This window comes from Carassius gibelio, chromosome A11 (genome assembly GCF_023724105.1).
Source record: "Carassius gibelio isolate Cgi1373 ecotype wild population from Czech Republic chromosome A11, carGib1.2-hapl.c, whole genome shotgun sequence".
Classification (NCBI taxonomy): Eukaryota; Metazoa; Chordata; class Actinopteri; order Cypriniformes; family Cyprinidae; genus Carassius; species Carassius gibelio.
In genome coordinates this window covers 407,192-425,864 of record NC_068381.1, presented here as the reverse complement: position 1 = coordinate 425,864, position 18,673 = coordinate 407,192, and the positions used below count along the sequence as shown (strand labels likewise).

The 18,673-nt window shown below is 38.9% G+C and overlaps 1 protein-coding gene and 1 long non-coding RNA gene across 3 annotated transcripts; one reads left to right on the top strand and one right to left on the bottom strand.

Moving 5' to 3' along the window:
• The first annotated feature begins 9,863 nt into the window (after window positions 1-9,863).
• LOC128021918 (galactose-specific lectin nattectin-like) lies at window positions 9,864-11,723 on the top strand. Its single transcript, XM_052609014.1, has 6 exons — window positions 9,864-9,926; window positions 10,049-10,142; window positions 10,443-10,522; window positions 10,622-10,744; window positions 10,978-11,086; window positions 11,479-11,723. Exons 2-6 carry the CDS (start codon window positions 10,085-10,087, stop codon window positions 11,544-11,546), a joined length of 438 nt encoding a protein of 145 aa, XP_052464974.1. The 5' UTR covers window positions 9,864-9,926; window positions 10,049-10,084; the 3' UTR covers window positions 11,547-11,723.
• Window positions 11,724-12,076: 353 nt separating this feature from the next.
• LOC128021917 (uncharacterized) lies at window positions 12,077-18,520 on the bottom strand. Of its 2 annotated transcripts, none has more exons than XR_008185814.1 (4): window positions 17,177-18,520; window positions 13,029-15,580; window positions 12,793-12,904; window positions 12,077-12,443 (listed from the first exon to the last, which is right to left on the bottom strand). It is a non-coding gene; the product is annotated as an uncharacterized LOC128021917 (long non-coding RNA). The 2 variants fall into 2 exon arrangements; XR_008185815.1 differs by having other exon boundaries at window positions 12,793-12,894; window positions 17,177-18,519.
• Between the last annotated feature and the right edge of the window lie 153 nt (window positions 18,521-18,673).

The following is an 18,673-nucleotide window of genomic DNA, read 5'->3' as shown; positions in this document are numbered from 1 at the left end:
CTTTGCTCAGCAGAGTTGACATTTCCTGTCGCAGCACCGCCATTTCCGTAGACTTCACCGTAGTGGAAAGAATTCCGCGGAAAGGAGGCGGGCCTTTTCGAAACTGAATGGTGTATCCGTGACAAATCGTGCGTAACACCCATTGAGAAATGTCGGGCAAGCGTTCCCACGCGGCCCGAAACAATATTAGCGGTTTCAAAACTTCCGCTCCCTGCAACGCTGTCATACGCGTTAAAACGTCCGGACACGAAAAACCTATGGTGTTCGTGCACCGGGGAAGCGTATGCGCAAGAGTCGTTGCGTCCAGTTGAGTATAATCCTGAAACGTGTCCACGGCAGGAATTAGGCCAACAGATGGAACATCGGGCTCTGCCGCTAGCGAAAAAGCGGCGGCTGCGCGAGCCGTCATAAACGGGCCGTTTGTGTAGGGTCCTTGAGTCGTCCCTCGAATTCCGAAAGCAGGATTGCGCAGAGTGTTTGAGGGAGCGTCTGACATTACAGCTCGATCCAATGCTGCTCGAGGCGCTGTTTGCGGCGAGACAGTCAATGTTTGAGCATGGGGACTGCAATGAGAGTGTAGGATGCGCTAAAGCGGTCCGACAGCGCTCTCTAGCGGAGGGCACAGTCCCTGGCAAGCAGCAAAATGATCAGGAGCTGATATTCGGTACCCGAGAACGAGAGGCCTTTGCCGTCGAGGTCAGGTTCAATCTTTTTCGTTGACGCTGGTGCGCCGGAGGAAAAACCCTAGGGCCCCAGTTCTTACGAGGAGGCGCCATAGGTGTGGGCTCCTCTCGAGAGGCTGCTCGCTGACGGCTTGCCGGCGTTCAACCTCCCTGGGTCTGCGGGGAATCAGCTGGCGGAAAGCGGCTGATTGCTGGTTCGCTGCCCTGAACTTCTCCACTACCGACGTGACAGCCTCACCGAACAACTCATCCCACTGCACGAGCGGTATGTTTGGTAGCACGTAGCGCCAAATCCGTTGCTCTACGCAATTCTTTCACTGCCTCCGGTGTGATGCCCTCACCTTCATCCAATTCCTTCAATAACTCCGCTTGGTAGGCCTGAAGGACCGCCATAGAGTGGAGTGAAGCAGCCGATTGACCAGCCGCCATGTAGGATTTACCCACCAAACTAGACGTGACTCGACACGCCTTCGAAGGAAGAAGGGGGCGAGACTTCCATGCCGCGGCCGAACTAGGCGCAAGGTGTTCGGCGAGAGTCTCTTCCACCGGGGGCATCATTGTGTAGCCATGGTTCGCCATATCAGAAACGGTGGCGAAATCCGCAGCCGCAGCATTAGTGATCCGAGCCGAAAACGGCTGTTTCCAGGACCTCGAAACCTCCTGGTGGAGGTCCGGGAAAAAAGGTAAAGGCCTCCGGGGCTGTGTAGGTGTCCGACTAGTTAGAAAACGGTCGTCCATCTTAGAAGAAGGTTGGGCCTCGGCCTTGTCAACCTCCCAGTCTAGCCCCAATTTACCCACCGCACGAGAAACCACGTCCAACAGCTCACTGTAGGAGGGGGAAACACGCCTCTCCTATCCGCTAGGAGGAAGAGGGCTAGTGTCGGTCGCGAAGTCCTCAGACCCCGAGGCCGCGGTGGATAAAACGTCGTTGTCATAGCGTCCACAACCGAAGGAGATGGCGGCGCATGCCTCCGGTGTGGGAAGTAAATCCTCATTAGAGAAGACGACAGGCTCAGTATAACTTTTATTCTGCAGCAGGGTAGGGGAGAGCGAGCGATGTGGAGAATATTCCAGCGCTGCGCTGTCCACGAAATCCATGTCGCACGTGTCACCCCAGGCCCTCGCCTCGTGCGGTGCCTCGGCAGTCGCAGAGGTGACCTGACGAGGGTTAGACCCGAGGGCGACATTTGAGAATACTTCCACCCTAGAGCGAAGTACTCTGAGCCGCAGGCCATCACAATGGGGACAGGAAGAAAGGCCGCTAAGCGCCGCCTGTGCGTGATGTAGACCAAGACATACTACGCACCTGTCATGAGTGTCCCCCGCCGTGATGTACCTGGTACATGGCTCCTTGCATTTGCGAAAACTCATCGCGTCCGCGAAGAGGAGTTAACACTGCTCGAAGAGATCGCTGGAGAATGCGAGATGATAGGGCACAGATGATTCGCTATTCCTGAAGGAATGAAATCTGAGCGAAATGGCGCGCTGCACCCAGGTATATCATGCGTGCACATGCGTAGGGTGGTGCTATGCGCCATTTGGCCAATAGGATTGGCGGGATGGTATAGGGCTTCAGACATTCGTCACACCGGAGGTGTTCCCATACGTGGTGACGTCACCGCAGCATCGAAGTGACCTATGATATGGAAACTGTGTTTTTACAAGCGAAACATGAAAACATGTTATATTGCACATTGTAAACACAATCAAAGCTTCAAAAAAGCACGTAAAACGGGACCTTTAAGCACCTAAGTCTGCATACCTGATGGCCTTGTTTGATCCATTAGTTCATATGTGTAGTATTTTGGAAAGCAATGTCTTGAAATGGCAAATTGTGTGACAAATGAATGATTTTTTTGTGTATACAGTTGAAAAAAATCTGTAAATAAACACTGTAAATAAAGTGTTTATATTTAATTAATAATAACATAACATGTATTTTCTACATGCCATTATTAGGTTCTCTCATTCAGAAACATGGCTTTTCATACCACTGCTATGCTGATGACACTCAACTCTACCTCTCATTCCATCCTGATGATCCAACGGTAGCTATTCGCATCTCAGCTTGTCTAACAGACATTTCTGGCTGGATGATGGACCATCACCTTCAACTCAACCTTGCCAAGACAGAACTGCTTGTGATTCCAGCAAACCCATCGTTTCATTACAATTTCACCATCAAGTTAGGCACCTCAACCATAACTCCTTCAAAAACAGCTAGAAACCTTGGAGTTATGATTGATGATCAGCTGACTTTCTCAGACCACATTGCTAAAACACATTGCTTTATCTGCGGAACATGCTGCACAACTCCTTGTTCAAGCTCTTGTTCTGTCCAGGCTGAACTATTGCAATGCCCTCTTGGCAGATCCAGCCAGTTCTATCAAACCTTTACAATTAATCCAGAACGCGGCAGCAAGATTAATTTTTAATGAGCCAAAAAAGAATACATGTCACACATCTGTTTATCAATTTGCACTGGCTTCCAATAGCTGCTCGCATAAAATTCAAGGCATTGATATTTGTCTATAGAACTACCACTGGCTCTGCACCCATTTACCTAAATTTGTTACTTCAGACTTATGTGCCCTCTAGAAGCTTGCGTTCTGCAAGTGAACGTCGCTTGATTGTGCCATCCCAAAGAAACACAAAGTCACTTTTACAGACTTTTAAATTAAATGTTCCCTCCTGGTGGAATGACCTCCCAAACAAAATCCGGACAGCTGATTCCTTAGCCATCTTCAAGAATCGGCTTAAAACACATCTCTTCCATCTTTATTAGACCCTCTAACTTAAATACTCACTAAACTAATTCTTAAAAAAATCGAACTACCTTTCTAATCTTTTTTTATTCTATTTTTTTTCCATTTATTATGCAATTGTGTGTGTGTGTGTGTGTGTGTGTGTGTGTGTGTGTGTAAAGACCTCTAACACTAGCTTGCTCTATTCAGTTTTTTTTTTTTTTTTTATTATCTGTATACTTTTTATTTATTATATTATTTAAAAGCCCATGCTACGTGTACTGTGTTAATCTAACTGAGACTTGTTATAGCACTTATATATCATTGCTTTTTTTGGTGTTTTTGATTGCTTCCACTGTCCTCATTTGTAAGTCACTTTGGATAAAAGCTTCTTCTAAATGAATAAATGTAAATGTAAAATGTAAATGTAATAAGATTAAAAAAGACTTATTTTCTTGCAACAGCTGGAATTATACACCATATTATGAAATGAGCCACTTTGTGTGTGTGAACGGAAGCAGCATGTGAAAAGTCAAAACTAAATGGGAAAAGCTATCTACTCTGACTCATTTTCTTTCATTTAGAAATGTTCAGTGGAGGTTAATGAAGTTTTTTGTTGTTGTTGTTTTGTTTTCTTAGGTAAGTGACTTTATTATTCTACAACTTGTTTAACATGGTATGGTCTCTCTCCCTTTTAAACACAAGGTGGAATAAGTAATCTAGCATCTCAAAATGGTAACCAGCAGCAAAAATGGCCATGGGGAGACTTCAGTATTAACTTTCACAATGAACATAAAACCTTTGAAAGTAAGTAGAAAGTAAAACTGGATGAGAGCTTAAAATAGAGTAAGACATTGTTGAAGAACACTGTTAAAGTACATAATGTAATACAAATAATTATATATATATATATATATATATATATATATATATATATATATATATATATATATATATTCAGTATTATTACAAATGCCTGTAAAGGGTGGCAAATGCCTGGTAATTGCTATTTTTACACTTACAGGATGATCAAATCCTTGTTTAATATTGACCAAACATTTAATTCACATATCCACTTAATCTTACATTTTTGGCTACTTTTTTTGTGATAGAAATGCTACAGCCTCTATAATTTCTTCAATAATAATCAATTTTTATCATAGTAAAACTGCTTAATTTTCTGTATACTTTCTGTATACTTATACTGTTTACTTAACTATATTAGTTATAATTGTTTATTATAAAAAAAAAAATCCCACCAATTCACTACAAATCTCAACAAATTAGAATATGGTGACATGCCAATAAGCTAATAAACACAAAACACCTGCAAAGGTTTCCTGTGCCTTCAAAATGGTCTCTCAGTTTGGTTCACTAGGCTACACAATCATGAGGAAGACTGCTGATCTGACAGTTGTCCACAAGACAATCATTGACACCATTCACAAGGAGGGTAAGCCACAAACATTCACTGCCAAAGAAGTTGGCTGTTGTTCACAGAGTGCTGTATCCAAGCATGTTAACAGAAAGTTGAGTCTGGAAGAAAAAAATGCACAACCAATTGAGAGAACCACAGCCTTATGAGGACTGTCAAGCAAAATCAATTCAAGAATTTGAGTGAGGCTGGGGTCAAGGCATCAAGGGCCACCACACAACTGGCTACAGTTGTCGTATTCCTCTTGTTAAGCCACTCCTGAACCACAGACAACAAGGCTACAAAAGAACATAGAGAGGATAGCCACTAAAAGCCATGGCAGTAGATGTAATGAATAGGTGTGACACCACCACCAGTATTTGCTTAATTTACCTTAAAAAGTGATGTGACATGGCCAAGTATGGTGACCCGAACTCGGAATTAGTGCTCTGCATTTATGAAGGAAAATGATAGGCATAATTTTATAAACAACAATAGTCACATTTGTCTGATGGTCACAATAGGCCAAATTGAGCAAAGGCCTCGATAGGCTGAGTAAAGTGAAGCCTCGATAGGCCATGATAAAGGGTTAGTTCACCCACAAAGGAAAAATTATGTCATTAATGACTCACCCTCATGTCGTTCCAAACCCATAAGACCTCTGTTCATCTTCAGAACACAGTTTAAGATATTTTAGACTTAGTCCGAGAGCTTTCTGTCCCTCCATTGAAAGTGTGTACACAGTATATTGGCCATGTCCAGAAATGAATATAAGGAATGTATGGTACCCTTTCAGAAGGATAAGAACTCTTTATATTTAACAACAATGCCTCACTAGCTAATTAAACTTCAATAGCTATTGAACCCTGTAAAAGCATAAAAAAGCCCTTGCACAAAGATTTTTGCATGACCTTATGAATGAGCATACTCTGACCAGGACATTCAAGTCATGGGGCACAACCTAAATTTTTACAGAATTAAAGTAGTTATAACCTCCAAGTCCAAACATTGAAGAAGTTTAGGAGGAAATGTGGAGAGGAAGTCGTGTCTGTAGACAGGAAGTACGTAAATCACATCAGACTATAGAAAGGCCTTGACGAGTACAAGTTCCAAGATAGAATACTTTAATGCTCAACACACAGAAAGAGAGACAGCGCCACCTAGTTATTTATCACAGCAAACTAATGCCAAATAGCTAAGCTAGATCGAATTATATTAAATATAATATGTCCTGAGAATAGTAAAAGAATAACAGAATAGACAAAACTATGATGAAATTCTTAGTTAGTCAACATAGTGTGCATTGGAAAAACTTTAATGTTTGAGCAAAGCAAGAAAATGTGTCCATTTACATTCTTGCTCTTATTCAGAAGATGCTCATGCAGAAATAGACAGCGAGGACTTCTTTGCAGAAATGGTCTATGCAACAGGAGAGACTTAAAGTTGTAATATTTACTCCATTCCAGTATAAGGCATTCAGGAATTGTTTTAGATCAGGGGTCGGCAACCTTTTTGACATGACGTGCCATCAGGGCCGTAGCTGGGGTTAGAGGGGCCCTGTGCAGGTTGTACCAGTGGGCCCTGTTTGAAATTGTTTAATTTGTACTGTATGTTTGTTCTATTTATTTATTTGTGGTATTTACACGTTTTTTTTTCCACTGTAAAATAAAATACACAGTCACAACAAAATGTATTCAGACAACTTCAACATTTCTCAGATTATCACAGTTTATTTGTTATAGATTAGAAATTGGTAATAAAATATGACAAGAACTCAGAGTTAAACTGTCTGATTAAACACTAATTTTGTTCAGTCTGTGGTTTGAAAAGGTTGCATTAGCCATTAAAGAAAGAAACACTTAAAGGGTTAGTTAACCCAAATATTAAAATTATGTCATTAATAACTCACCCTCATGTCGTTCCAAACCCGTGAGACCTCCGTTCATCCTCAGAACACAGTTTAAGATATTTTAGATTTAGTCAGAGAGCTTTCTGACCCTCCATCAAAAACGTATGTACGGTATACAGTCCATGTCCAGGAAGGTAATAAAAACATCCTCAAAGTAGTCTATGTGACATCAGAGGGTCAGTTAGAACCACGATTTCTTTCTCAACTGTTCTATTTTGTATGCATTTGTTGGTACAAGAGCCAGAAGAGTCAGATTTGGTGTTTAAGCACTTTGAGACACCTCCTGCATGCGCCCTTAACTCCAGAATGAATTGGGCTCTTTCACATCCTTTTCTGTTTGTTTAAACTGCGATTTGTTTTTGTTCATTCAGGTGCAGGATGACACAAACATCCTGAAGGAGAGCTTGGTTCAGTGTTGCTGTCTGTGAGACGCGGTGTCCTGACATTTTATCCTACCCTGCCAGGGTTTACTGCGCACACGCACATCAATATCGCGTCCTTTGTCTCATGTTAAACAACGATATTTAATGTATCTGCATTACTGTAAGGGTAGGTTTAGGGTTGGAGTAGGTGTAGACTTTAATAAAAACGCAATCTAATTGGTAGAAAATAATATTTACTGTTGGTTTCCTGTAGCTGTATCCCTTCAAGCTACAACCGCGAATATAACACATAATTACTGTATTTGCAGTTCTGTAAGGGTATGATTAGGGTTGTGGTAGGTGTAGACATTAATAAACCATAACTTTACAGTAGCATTTTTCGTTGTGGAATTGTACTACCCACTGTTTTAGTGGGAGGTAGGAAAATCTGACAGCGTAGGACAAATCAACAGAACAGCGGCTCACTGCGTGCACACCGAACACAGCGTGCGAGTAACCAGCTACTCAGTTCAGCTTTACCGTTTGTTTGTTTGAATGGTTTAAACTCTTTTGAATGTTTAAATTGGCAAGGTTTAAGTTTAGGTTCTAGGCTGGCCTCAGCCACAACATTGTGCCAACAACAATAATACAGAGAGAATAAAAGTTACGCCCTCTTTCTTTGTGTGAACATTTGGGTGGCGTAATGCAAATCTTTCCACATAGTGATGTAGACATGTGGGGGCGTGTTTAAATTAGTTTTTAGGAGGGCGTGGACAAGTCTTATCTTTTATAAAGACTATCCCTTTGGATTTTAGACTTTAGTCTTTGCAACTTTACAGATCTTGTTTATGCACCAAGAGCTTGTAACACTCCAAAGAGAAAGAAAAAATGTAATCACATCATATGTCCCCTTTAAAAAGGGCAGGGGGTGGTTGGCACAGTGGTTAACCAGAAAAATGTAATATGGCATGTAGTGCCGTCGCTACTGGGGTGAAAGGTGGTGATGATCATAGGGGCCCACGGCTGAGGGGAGTAGGTCCCAGCAATCTCAACAGTTGTTTGGTTCCCTACACCCTTCAACCCTCCGAAGCTCTCGCTCCAAAGGGTAAACCATTTGAAGGGATTAGATCATAGGGATGAACCCTTCCGAATGGAATGGAGGGATTTTATTGGTTTTGAGATGCAAGCAGCACCGACGCGAAAACTAAAAAAGCAACAGCGTTGCCAAGTCCACAGATTTCCCGCAAAATTGGGCTACTTTAACACTTCGGTTGCGGTTGCTTTTCATGTCCGTGGGTTGAAGTGAAGTGACAATAATTGATATTTAGTCCCTCTAATGCGAATTTGACTGGAGGACCCACCCCCCCGGGTTCTTTCTAGAAGAACTTGTGCTGACGCTTCCATCTGTGGAGTATTTTGAGCTGAAACTTCACAGACACATTCTGAAGATACCAGGGACTTACACTACTTATTGTAAAAAGGGGCATAATATGTCTCCTTTAAAACTTAAAAGTTTGTACAAAGCTGATGATCATGTTCTTCAGTATGCTTTAAATATTTTCAAAGAGCATCGCAAACGTATTTGATAAGTGACTAGCAATAGTGCAAAATATTTTACATATTTTCACATCATGTTGCTTTATTAAAATCTAAATAATTTATTTTCATGTTTGACAAACTTTTACTGCAATGTAAATTTATTTAATTACATGAAATGACAAACAAATAACATTTATTTATTCATTTAACTGCTTGTTGGGCATGATGGTCTGTCTTTGGATATAGATGCTTCAGGTTTTTCAACATTAGGATATTAAGTTAAGATCATGTTCCAAGAAGATATTTTGTAAATTTCCTATTGTAAATAAATTAAAACTTACATTTTTTTATTAGTAATGCATTGCTAGGAACTTCATTTGGACAGCTTTAAAGGCATTTTTCTCAGTATTTAGATTTCTTTGTACCCTCAATAGTTGTTTCTCAGCCAAATATGGTGCAATCCTAACAGACCATACATCAGTGGAAAGCTTATTTAGGTTTTGTGACCTTTTGACCTTTTTTGTTTTCTACTTTGACTCTTTTTTTTTTTTTAGAAATGTTCAGTGGAGGAATAATAAAATAATAATATACTAATAAAAGTTTTTTTTTTTTAATACATTTTACATTTACATTTAATCATTTAGCAGACGCTTTTATCCAAGGCGACTTACAAATGAGAAAAAGAGAACTTCTTTCATGAATAAGACAAGTGAATGACAATGCTGTGTTGTAACTAAATATATTATCTAACTAATCAATAATAAAAATAAAAAAAATAAATAAAAAAAAAAATAAAAAAAAAATAAGACACTAGTCCCTACTGGATTTATTTAACTTATTTCCTATTTCATATCTGTAATAGAAAAAAAAATATCTTTACTTTGATTATTCATCAGCATCAGTATACTCTTAAATAAGGGAGAAAGAGAACACTGAACCATTGATTTTTTTATATTTTTTTACATTATCTCACTTTTTAAGTAGCATGTGTTCAATAACCATGGTTATTATGGAGACCAAAGAACTTGCAAAATTTACTTGAAAAATAACCCTTTTAATGCAAGCAAATTTATATAATTCATATTTTGGGCTTTATTTCAAGACTTTCATTGTGCAATGTTGTGCAACATAGGATTGCAGTATTGGGTATAGGATGTGTAACCTTGATGATCCACTGATAAATGATTCAGCTGAAAGTATGTGTAAACATGTTCATCTGCCATATATAAAAACTCACACCTCTGCTTTGAAACAGATGAACACAGCAAATTCTCTGTTAGTGTCACTAAATTAATACATCAATTAAAATATTTACAATAGGATTCAAATTATATTTAGATTTTTTTTTTTTCATTCATTCATTTAAATATGTGTCTTGTCTGACATTTTTTGTTCAGGTGTGCAGTATTCCTGGCTGATTTCAGTGAGAAACAATGGCGGTCTGGATTGTCTATGTGTCTCTCGGTCTACTCTTTGCTCTGAATGCTTCAGGTGAGATACATCATTCATTCTGAACATCCATAAATACCTTCAATGTTTTATCATAGAACAATTTTTATAAAATGTTCAGTTTAGTTTGTCTCAGAGCTCAACTAATTTCCAACAAATGTTGATGTTGGCTTGAGAAAGCATGAACAAAAGTAAAAAAAAAAAAATTCTAGGTATCTTTCTTACACGTTTTACCAAAGTGGCCCACTTTACCTGAGCTCACCTTATATATAATAGATATAATGAAATTAATTTAAGAAAACATACACAGACAATAATACAAAACAAATCTCCATGTAACAGCTTGTGAAACTGGGTGGAGTCGACATGGAAACAGATGCTTCAAGGCATTTAATGGTCCAAAGTCCTGGAAGGATGCAGAGGTAGGTATATTCAGCAAGAACTGACAGAAAATAAGCCTGGTATTTACTGTAATTTCTTAAAGACTTATTAACCTTCTCCTTATCTCATATTCTCCTCAGGTGAGGTGCTTGAACAGTGGTGGAAACCTTGCTTCTGTACACAGTTTCAAGGAGCAAGCCTTCCTAAAGCTATTGGTGTCAAGTTCAAAAGCATTCTGGATAGGAGGCTATGATGCGGTTTCAGTATGTTATTTTATTTATTTACTTAATTTGTCACTTTCATTGTTTGTGCTTTACACTTTACTGTTTAAATCAGCACTGCTTACAAGTGAACATTTACATTTACACAGGGGTGTGCAAGTAGCATCTGCGAGATATAGAGTTTTTATTATTTGTTTTTGATTTCTTCATTTTACACATGCACATAATGCCAGGAGGTCCTAAACACAGTGATCCTTGTGCTCTTCTGTAAACAGGAGGGGACATGGTTCTGGAGTGATGGGTCCAAAATGAATTTCCATGCTTGGAACTCGGGAGAACCTAACAACAAATATGATGAGCATTGTATGGAGACAAACTATGGAGGTAATTGTTTTGAATGATTCGAATGTCATTTGATGTCTTCAGTGTTGGAATTTGTTCAACCCTCTATAAACAGTAACAATTAATAAAGACATTATACACTCTCAGTAAAAATGTACAAATGTTATCACTGGGGTGGTGGCCTTTAAAAAGTTGCTAGTATTAATGTGTACCTTTATAGTACTAATATGCATCATATTAATAATAGGGTACAAAGGTGTACCTTTGGAAAGTACCGCCCTGGTGACAGCTTTTGTACCTTTTATTTTGAGAGTATATTCTCTCCCCTCACTTCCAGTGTTTACGTTACAGGCTAGACATTCTTAATCTGTCTTTCTAAATACAAGCATTAATGATGCCGGTTTAATATTTTGTATTTTTCTTTCTCACAACAGCTGAAGGGAATTGGAATGACAGAAAGTGTACAGTAGAGCTACCATTTGTTTGTGCCGTTGCTATTTGAATCTGTTCCCTTAAATGCCCATGTTAAATCAGAAATTGCATGCATAAAACATGTTTAATACAGTGCAAATGCATTGTATTCACTGATTATAAGTTCACTTGCAGTTTTGCTTTATGGCATGTTGCCTCAATGTTCAACATCTTTCTTTCTGTAACTCAATAAAACAACTAGCATTAAGTTTGGTTTTTCTGGGTAATTCATTATGTTCTGGTCAATCATGGGTTTTGTGCTTCAGCCTCTTCTGACTTTCAAGTACTACAGAGACAAAAAATAAAAAAATAAAAAAAATAATGCAGCTCCAGATGCTCTCATGAAACATGTTATATTCAGCCATGAATCTTCATTTTCCTGTGTTTTCTGCTTTCTATATAATGATAAATAATAATATTATTATTAATAATAATAAAACATATTCTTAGTTGTTTCTTTTATTACAATTAACATACACATCAAGATAGATCTTAAGCATTATTTACATTATTACTGACATAAAAAAAACACTACCATATCTTTAGCATAATATTAAGTAAGAATGCTTACATTTGTGTGAAAACAACAACATTTCAACATTCTCAACAACTCTCTTTACAGAAGCAGAAGCAATGCATGCTGAGAACTAGAAATCTGCTGTAATACATTGAATTTGAGTTCTGCTTAAGATTAAGCAATTGTTGGGTTCATTCAGTATAACTTTTTGTTAAGTGGAACAAACTTAGTTGAGTAAAATTAACTAATTTAATTTAATAAAATACATTGTAATCCATGGGACTAGAGACCGGTGAGTGGTGCAGGTGTCGCTCCTCTTCAACCTACTCTACCTGCCTTCGTTCAGTTCCCACAGCTCTCGGCCCAGTCCCACTCATCACAGACTGGTTTTGTGGTCCAGGGTCACATTTTCTAAGAGAAGGACATGAGGTCTACTGTTAATCCAGTTTGTTTCATGACAATTTAATTAGCACGTTTCTATTTATATCCTATAATTAAACATTGACATGATAAACCCAAAGCAGCTCTTGTGCAGAATTTTATTTACACAGAACCAAAGTTGTAATTTTTTTTAAACCTTCAGGAATTTCTTTCAGAAAGTGCACATCTAGATTATTAGGTTAAAGAAGCACTCATTCATCAGTGATGTATTTAAATGATGCAATGCTAACCAAATAATTCAAATATTTTCTGATGAAAAAACAGAAAGCTTAAAGGGATAATTATCTTTTAGATTAAATTATGGTATGTTTTAGCTTACCTCAAGGGCATCCAAGATGTAGGTGTCTTTGTTTCTGCAGTAGTTTCCATTTTTATATTTTTAGGTCGAATCGTTCTGGTCTGTCACTCATATAATGCAGGTCTATGGTCACCTCAAAGAGTATGCACAGAGAAGTCCAAATTAAACAATTCCCCATCGTAAGTACACATTGATGGCCTAAGACACAAAACAAGCGGTTTGTGTGAGAAAACGAACAGTATTTATATCGTTTTTACCTCTTGTACACATCCAAGTGATCTGAGGGCGCTCACGCTTCCTGGTGTGTGACGTGAGCGCACGTTCTGGCTTAGTCTGCGCAAGTGCCGGAAAGTGCCGGGAGTGATCTCTGTTGCATGTGTTCGTCACTAAACATATTTAGACGTACAAGAAATCACAAATGGAAGAATTTTGTTTTTTTGCATCATGCCCAATAAGGACAAATGTGTAATCACTGTATCGATGACCCAGTTTATCCACTTTGGTTCATCAAATTCGATGAAGTAACACTGAAAAAGCACATAGTGTTGAACAGCAGATACGATACGGATGTCTTTTATTAACCCCAACATACATTTGTCAGTTAGAAAAGTATGAGATACACATTTCAAGTTACTTCCATGTCTTATCTTGTGCAAACACTAGATGGTGACAAAGGCCATTTAAAACAATGTTTGAAAACAAAATCCTTAATGCAGAATCAACATAAGAAGAGCAATAATAATAATAATAATAATAATAATAATAATAATAATAATAATAATAATAGCATTTAAAAACTATAAGTTGATTGATTTTTGTCGAATTTATTGATTACCAGCTTCATATAAACTGGATGTTGAGGCATAAACATCATACATTTCTACAATTCAACAAAAATATAACCAATATTTACAATTATTGTATTAAAAATACAAAAAAAAAAAAAAAAAGAAAGGCAAAAAAACAAAAAAACAAAAGAACAAATACATACTCCACCAATTGTCTTTGTAAAAGACGTACAGGTAAAAGTAGTCAAAAAAGAGATAATATTCACCAGCTAAATGTACACGTCTCACTAAACATCACATATCGAACAGAGTAGCAGAACAGCTACCTACTACTATTTACCTTGTTGTATTTATGCTTGTACAATTTGTGCAACTTATTTTGAAAAACAAGTGACTCATTTTGGCTTGCCAAAACGTGAACGTGAACGTGAACAACTGTATCCGCAACCATTAAAAAAAAAAAAAAAAAAAAAAAAAAAAAGTTGTGTGGGAGCCAAAAACCTACAAACGAACAAACAAACGAACGAACGAACAAACAAAGCAACTAGAGAAAGCAACATTGAAGTAGTGATGTTACAGGGTACAGTGGAAAACACTGCAAACTTTTTTCTTCTTCAGTCTATCGTTTCTAACTATACTGATCAATGTGATCAGCTTAACTCAGTGATTAAAATGAAAGAATAAAAGTGACGTGCTCCCATCGGTTCAGTTCTGCTCTGACTGGTGGACTCCGGGTGGGTTTGTGTAAAAGCACATATCAGTTCAGTTCCTGTGAATGATTGTGAAAGCTGTTGTGCAGCAGTGGTAGTTAGTTCAAGGCCCGCTCCAGGAGAAACATGCATGACTTGATCCACCGTAAAGAAAAAATAACACAGAAGCCACCATCTTTCACACACCGCCTTAATGGTTTCACAGAATGAGAGGAAGAAAGTAGCACCCGAATAAAACGTCCCCATTTGCTTGAGTCGCCTGCAGTTCTCACTTTAACCAATAGGGGGCTTGAAGTTGTGCCACAACAAATGCTTTTGAAGCTGGAGAGGCACTGAACTGATAAAACCACCTGCGTCATATCAAAGATGAGCATGTACACTTCCTCTTCATCACTAAAAGCTTCTTGCAGCAGAACTGATTCACTTTTATGGACTTTGTCTCTTCGATTACCAACAGATGTAAATTTATGTAATTTCATGTTTTTTTTATGAGGCCTTTGACCAAACTTGATGTTTTCTTACAGCTCTCAAACCCACTGCAGCTTAAAAAAAAAACAATAAAATCACTCACTAAGGCTTCACTTAGCATCATTTCCTCTCACAAAGCGCCTTCCGTATTAAATCGCTGTGCTACGTATGTCAGGAGTCAAAGTGAACTCCATTTGTAGTCATCCAGCAGAAGAGATGTCCTTCAAGTGGTGCTCCTGCAAATATAATACTGCTATATTGAACCACACAGATATGCGTGTTTTCGTGAGGACTGAAGTGAAAAGGAGTGGAGTTAAGTTATAGTCAAGCCTTCTGTGGCATCCAAACTGCATGTCCAGAATCCAGTGGCTGAAATGTTGATTGTGTGGATCATTTTACCCCTTAAAAACAGTTAAAAAGTGCTGAGGGGAACTACTAACGTTCATGTGTCCTTTAAGCAGAAGGAAATGTTTAAAGATAACCGTTAACAGTAGTTTTGTGTGTGTGTGAGTGTTTGTGTGTGTGTATGAATGTTAAAGCGCTTCGTTCGAGTTTCAGTTCAGTACATTTTTCCATTCTCCAAAGTGCCAAATAAGTTATTTTTTTGCACACCTTCTTTCTTCACAGTATTTCTTAGCATGCAGGGCGTTAAACCCCCCATGATGCATTAAGGCAGGGCAGGGAGATGAATTCATCATTGAGGAGGGAGAGAGGCAGTGCCGTCAAAATGTAGACTGGATGGTCTGTCTGTCGGACCCGTGAATGCCCCATATGGGCCATCAGTTAATGCAGCAGTGCAGCCAGTGTCGCCCCCTTTTCAAACAGCAGACACCTGTTCATCCTCTGGAGGAAGAAAAGAGAATCTCTGTGAGCATCACGAATATAATCACCTAAACACACAGGCTCTGATCCAAACCCGAGTGATATGTGAAAGTGAACTGTTACTGATACTCTGTATATCTAATTGCTCATTGTCTCAGCAGAAACGGCCTTTGGCATCACAAACCTTTGCAGCATTTTCAGTAAGCAGATGCAAGTGCAGTTTTGTGCATATTACATTTTGGAAGTAAAAGAAAATTGGAATAAAGTCTTATCCCAGCAAGCAGTTGTCACTGTTTGGAACCAAATAATGCAATGCTACATTTAAAAAAAAAAAAAAAAAAATTTCCATCATGGCAGGTAGACTGGAACTGGGGCTGTGTGAAAATAGTATCCTAAATGAAATGGTCACTGATACGAAATGTTTCATATGCAGCAACTTGTTACTCACATCACTAACAAGTGACTAACCATAACTGTTAAACAATAGAACTATATAAAATTCTGTTTTAGATGCCATAGTTTGGAGCGAAGCGTTGATTCTATATGTGTTTTGCGCCTATATGTATGTATGTATGTATATATATCGAGAGAGAGAGAGAGAGAGAGAGAGAGAGAGAGAGAGAGAGAGAGAGAATTTAGATTATAAATATTTATTTTTAATAATAGTTGTAATAGTTGCATATGAGTCCCTTGTCCTGGGTGTGAAAAGATGGATCTTAAAATCATAGTTGGAAATGGTTCAGATCATTTGTGGGACCTGAAGGTTTTTTCTGAAGAACAGCAGGCAGTTTTACTGTTCAGGACAAACAAGGGACTCATGAACAACTATAAAGTATAAAGAATCAAACATCTTTTATGTGAAATATCTTGTTCATATACTAAACAATAACATGCATTTTGCATGATCCCTCTTATTTTGGTAAAATAATAAACATTTTGGAGATTCTGCAAGGTGTATGTAAACTTTTGACTTCAACTGTATTTAAATCTAAATATAAATTTACTATATAATATATACACTACATTAAAAAACAAAACACAATAAGCAAGGCAGCGTAGTTGTTGTATTTTTGACGCCTTAAAAATGCTGCCTAGGGTAGGAAATGCACTCGGGTTTGGAACAAAGTCACAGGCTTACCGCTAAATATAATAAGGAATAAAATATGCTCTGGCCTTACCGTACCACAGACAAACATGACAAGACAAGAAAGACTACTTCTGTGAACATTAATAAAATGACAATTCCCCAAGTCAGGAACTATGTGCTGATAAGTACTAACGCTATTTTACCTGCTACCTGACAACACAAACACAACTTCAGGCTTTATCAGGTGTTCAAGCATTTATGATGGCAGATCTAGTGATTTTCCTGTGAGCACTGATGGGTGAGAGCCAATACACACTGCAGAGCAGGGAGCAATGACTGGGATGTTGCCACGTCGACGGGGGGCAGGCTGTCTCTGTGGCGGCACATGCACTGTGTGAGATGCGTTGGTGGTTGGTGATGGTGGGCAGGTGAAGGAGCTGTCCTCCTGGCATGCAGAGACCATGACTGGTGTACGTGAGTGTGCGTGGAGTGTGTGAGTGTGGAAGTAACTGGAGTTTGGGATGTTTTACCTTCCTGTTGGGGTGGTGTATGTAACTCATGGCCTGGGGGGAACTGCTGTGTGTGGACCTCTCCTCCTTTGAGCTCTGAGTTTGGGAGACAAGCACTCACCCTCCTCTTCCACCTCCTCTGGCTCCTCCTCGTCTCGGCCACGGGGGTCCAGCGAATGGGTGGGTTTTCCCGCAGCTGGGGGGTGGTGGGAGTCGGGGGAATGTGTGACAAGACGGGAGCGCTGCAAGGCGGTGGTGTAGTCTGGTGGTCTCCTGCCCGAGTGAGCCGTACCCTCAGTTACGTCTGTGATACTCAGTGCCGTGTAGCCGGGCGGTGTGGGAGGAGGATCCCGGTAACGACCGTCCTTCCGTGCTGAGGAAGTAGACGGACACCAAAGATCCGTTTAATATCCGTAACACTTCTCACACAAGTGGACGGACACATGCAAACATGCACTAGATCAGGAAGGATCACTTGTAGGTAGTTTGTTGTGTTATTCCACCTTGAAGTGTTCGTTTCTACTCTATGGTTCATTTTCAAATGTTAGTTAAATCGTTGTGAATGTGTTTTTCATGCAAGAATCATGACTTCAACATTTGAAAAGTGTAAACACAGCAGATAGGTTAGGAAATATAACTTGGTGTAGTTACTCTTAAAGGGATAGTTCACCCAAAATTCTAAATTCTGTCATTAATTACTCACCCTTACATCATTCTAAACCCAAAATAACTTAGTTCATCTTCAGAACACAAATTACAATATTTCTGAGGAAATCAGAGAGCTTTTTTGACACTCCATAGACAGGAAGGTTACTACCACTGTCAAGATACAGAAACATAGTGAGGACATTGTTAAAATAGTCCATGTGACATCAGTGGTTCAAACTTAATTTTATGTACTTACGAGAACACTTGTTGGTGTGCAAAAAAACAACAACAAATATGTCTTTATTCAGCAATTTCTTCTTTCACGGGACTGTCCACCGCCATTAACGAGATTACCATGCGTGTGCATTCCTTTGCATGTAAACAAGGCGCAGTGTTCTATGTCAACAGCATCACTTGCATATGCCTTGCTGTCTAGGCATGGCCAGAAAGCTCTCGGATTTCATCAAAAATATCTTTCTTTGTGTTCAGAAGATGAACACAATTCGAATTCGAAACAACATCAGGGTGAGTAATTGATGCAACATTTTCATTTAAAAGTGTTACCCCAAAATCAAAATCTTTTCCCAACTTTTGAGTACTAAGCACCAGACAGTTTGATGTCCAACCTCACATGATCACCAAAAAGTATCATAAGGCGAAACTTTCAGTAAATAACAGCTTAATAACAAAATGTTCCTCAATTAAAACTATTGTACAGTATTGTTCAAAATAATAGCAGTACAATGTGACTAACCAGAATAATCAAGGTTTTTAGTATATTTTTTATTGCTACGTGGCAAACAAGTTACCAGTAGGTTCAGTAGATTGTCAGAAAACAAACAAGACCCAGCATTCATGATATGCACGCTC

Bases quoted from the DNA above. Each gene is read 5' to 3' on its own strand.
- LOC128021918 (XM_052609014.1), top strand. From the start codon at position 10,085: ATGGCGGTCTGGATTGTCTATGTGTCTCTCGGTCTACTCTTTGCTCTG. The intron at 10,523-10,621 runs GTAGGTATATTC...TATTCTCCTCAG, and splicing joins AGTCCTGGAAGGATGCAGAG to GTGAGGTGCTTGAACAGTGG. The intron at 11,087-11,478 runs GTAATTGTTTTG...TTCTCACAACAG, and splicing joins TATGGAGACAAACTATGGAG to CTGAAGGGAATTGGAATGAC.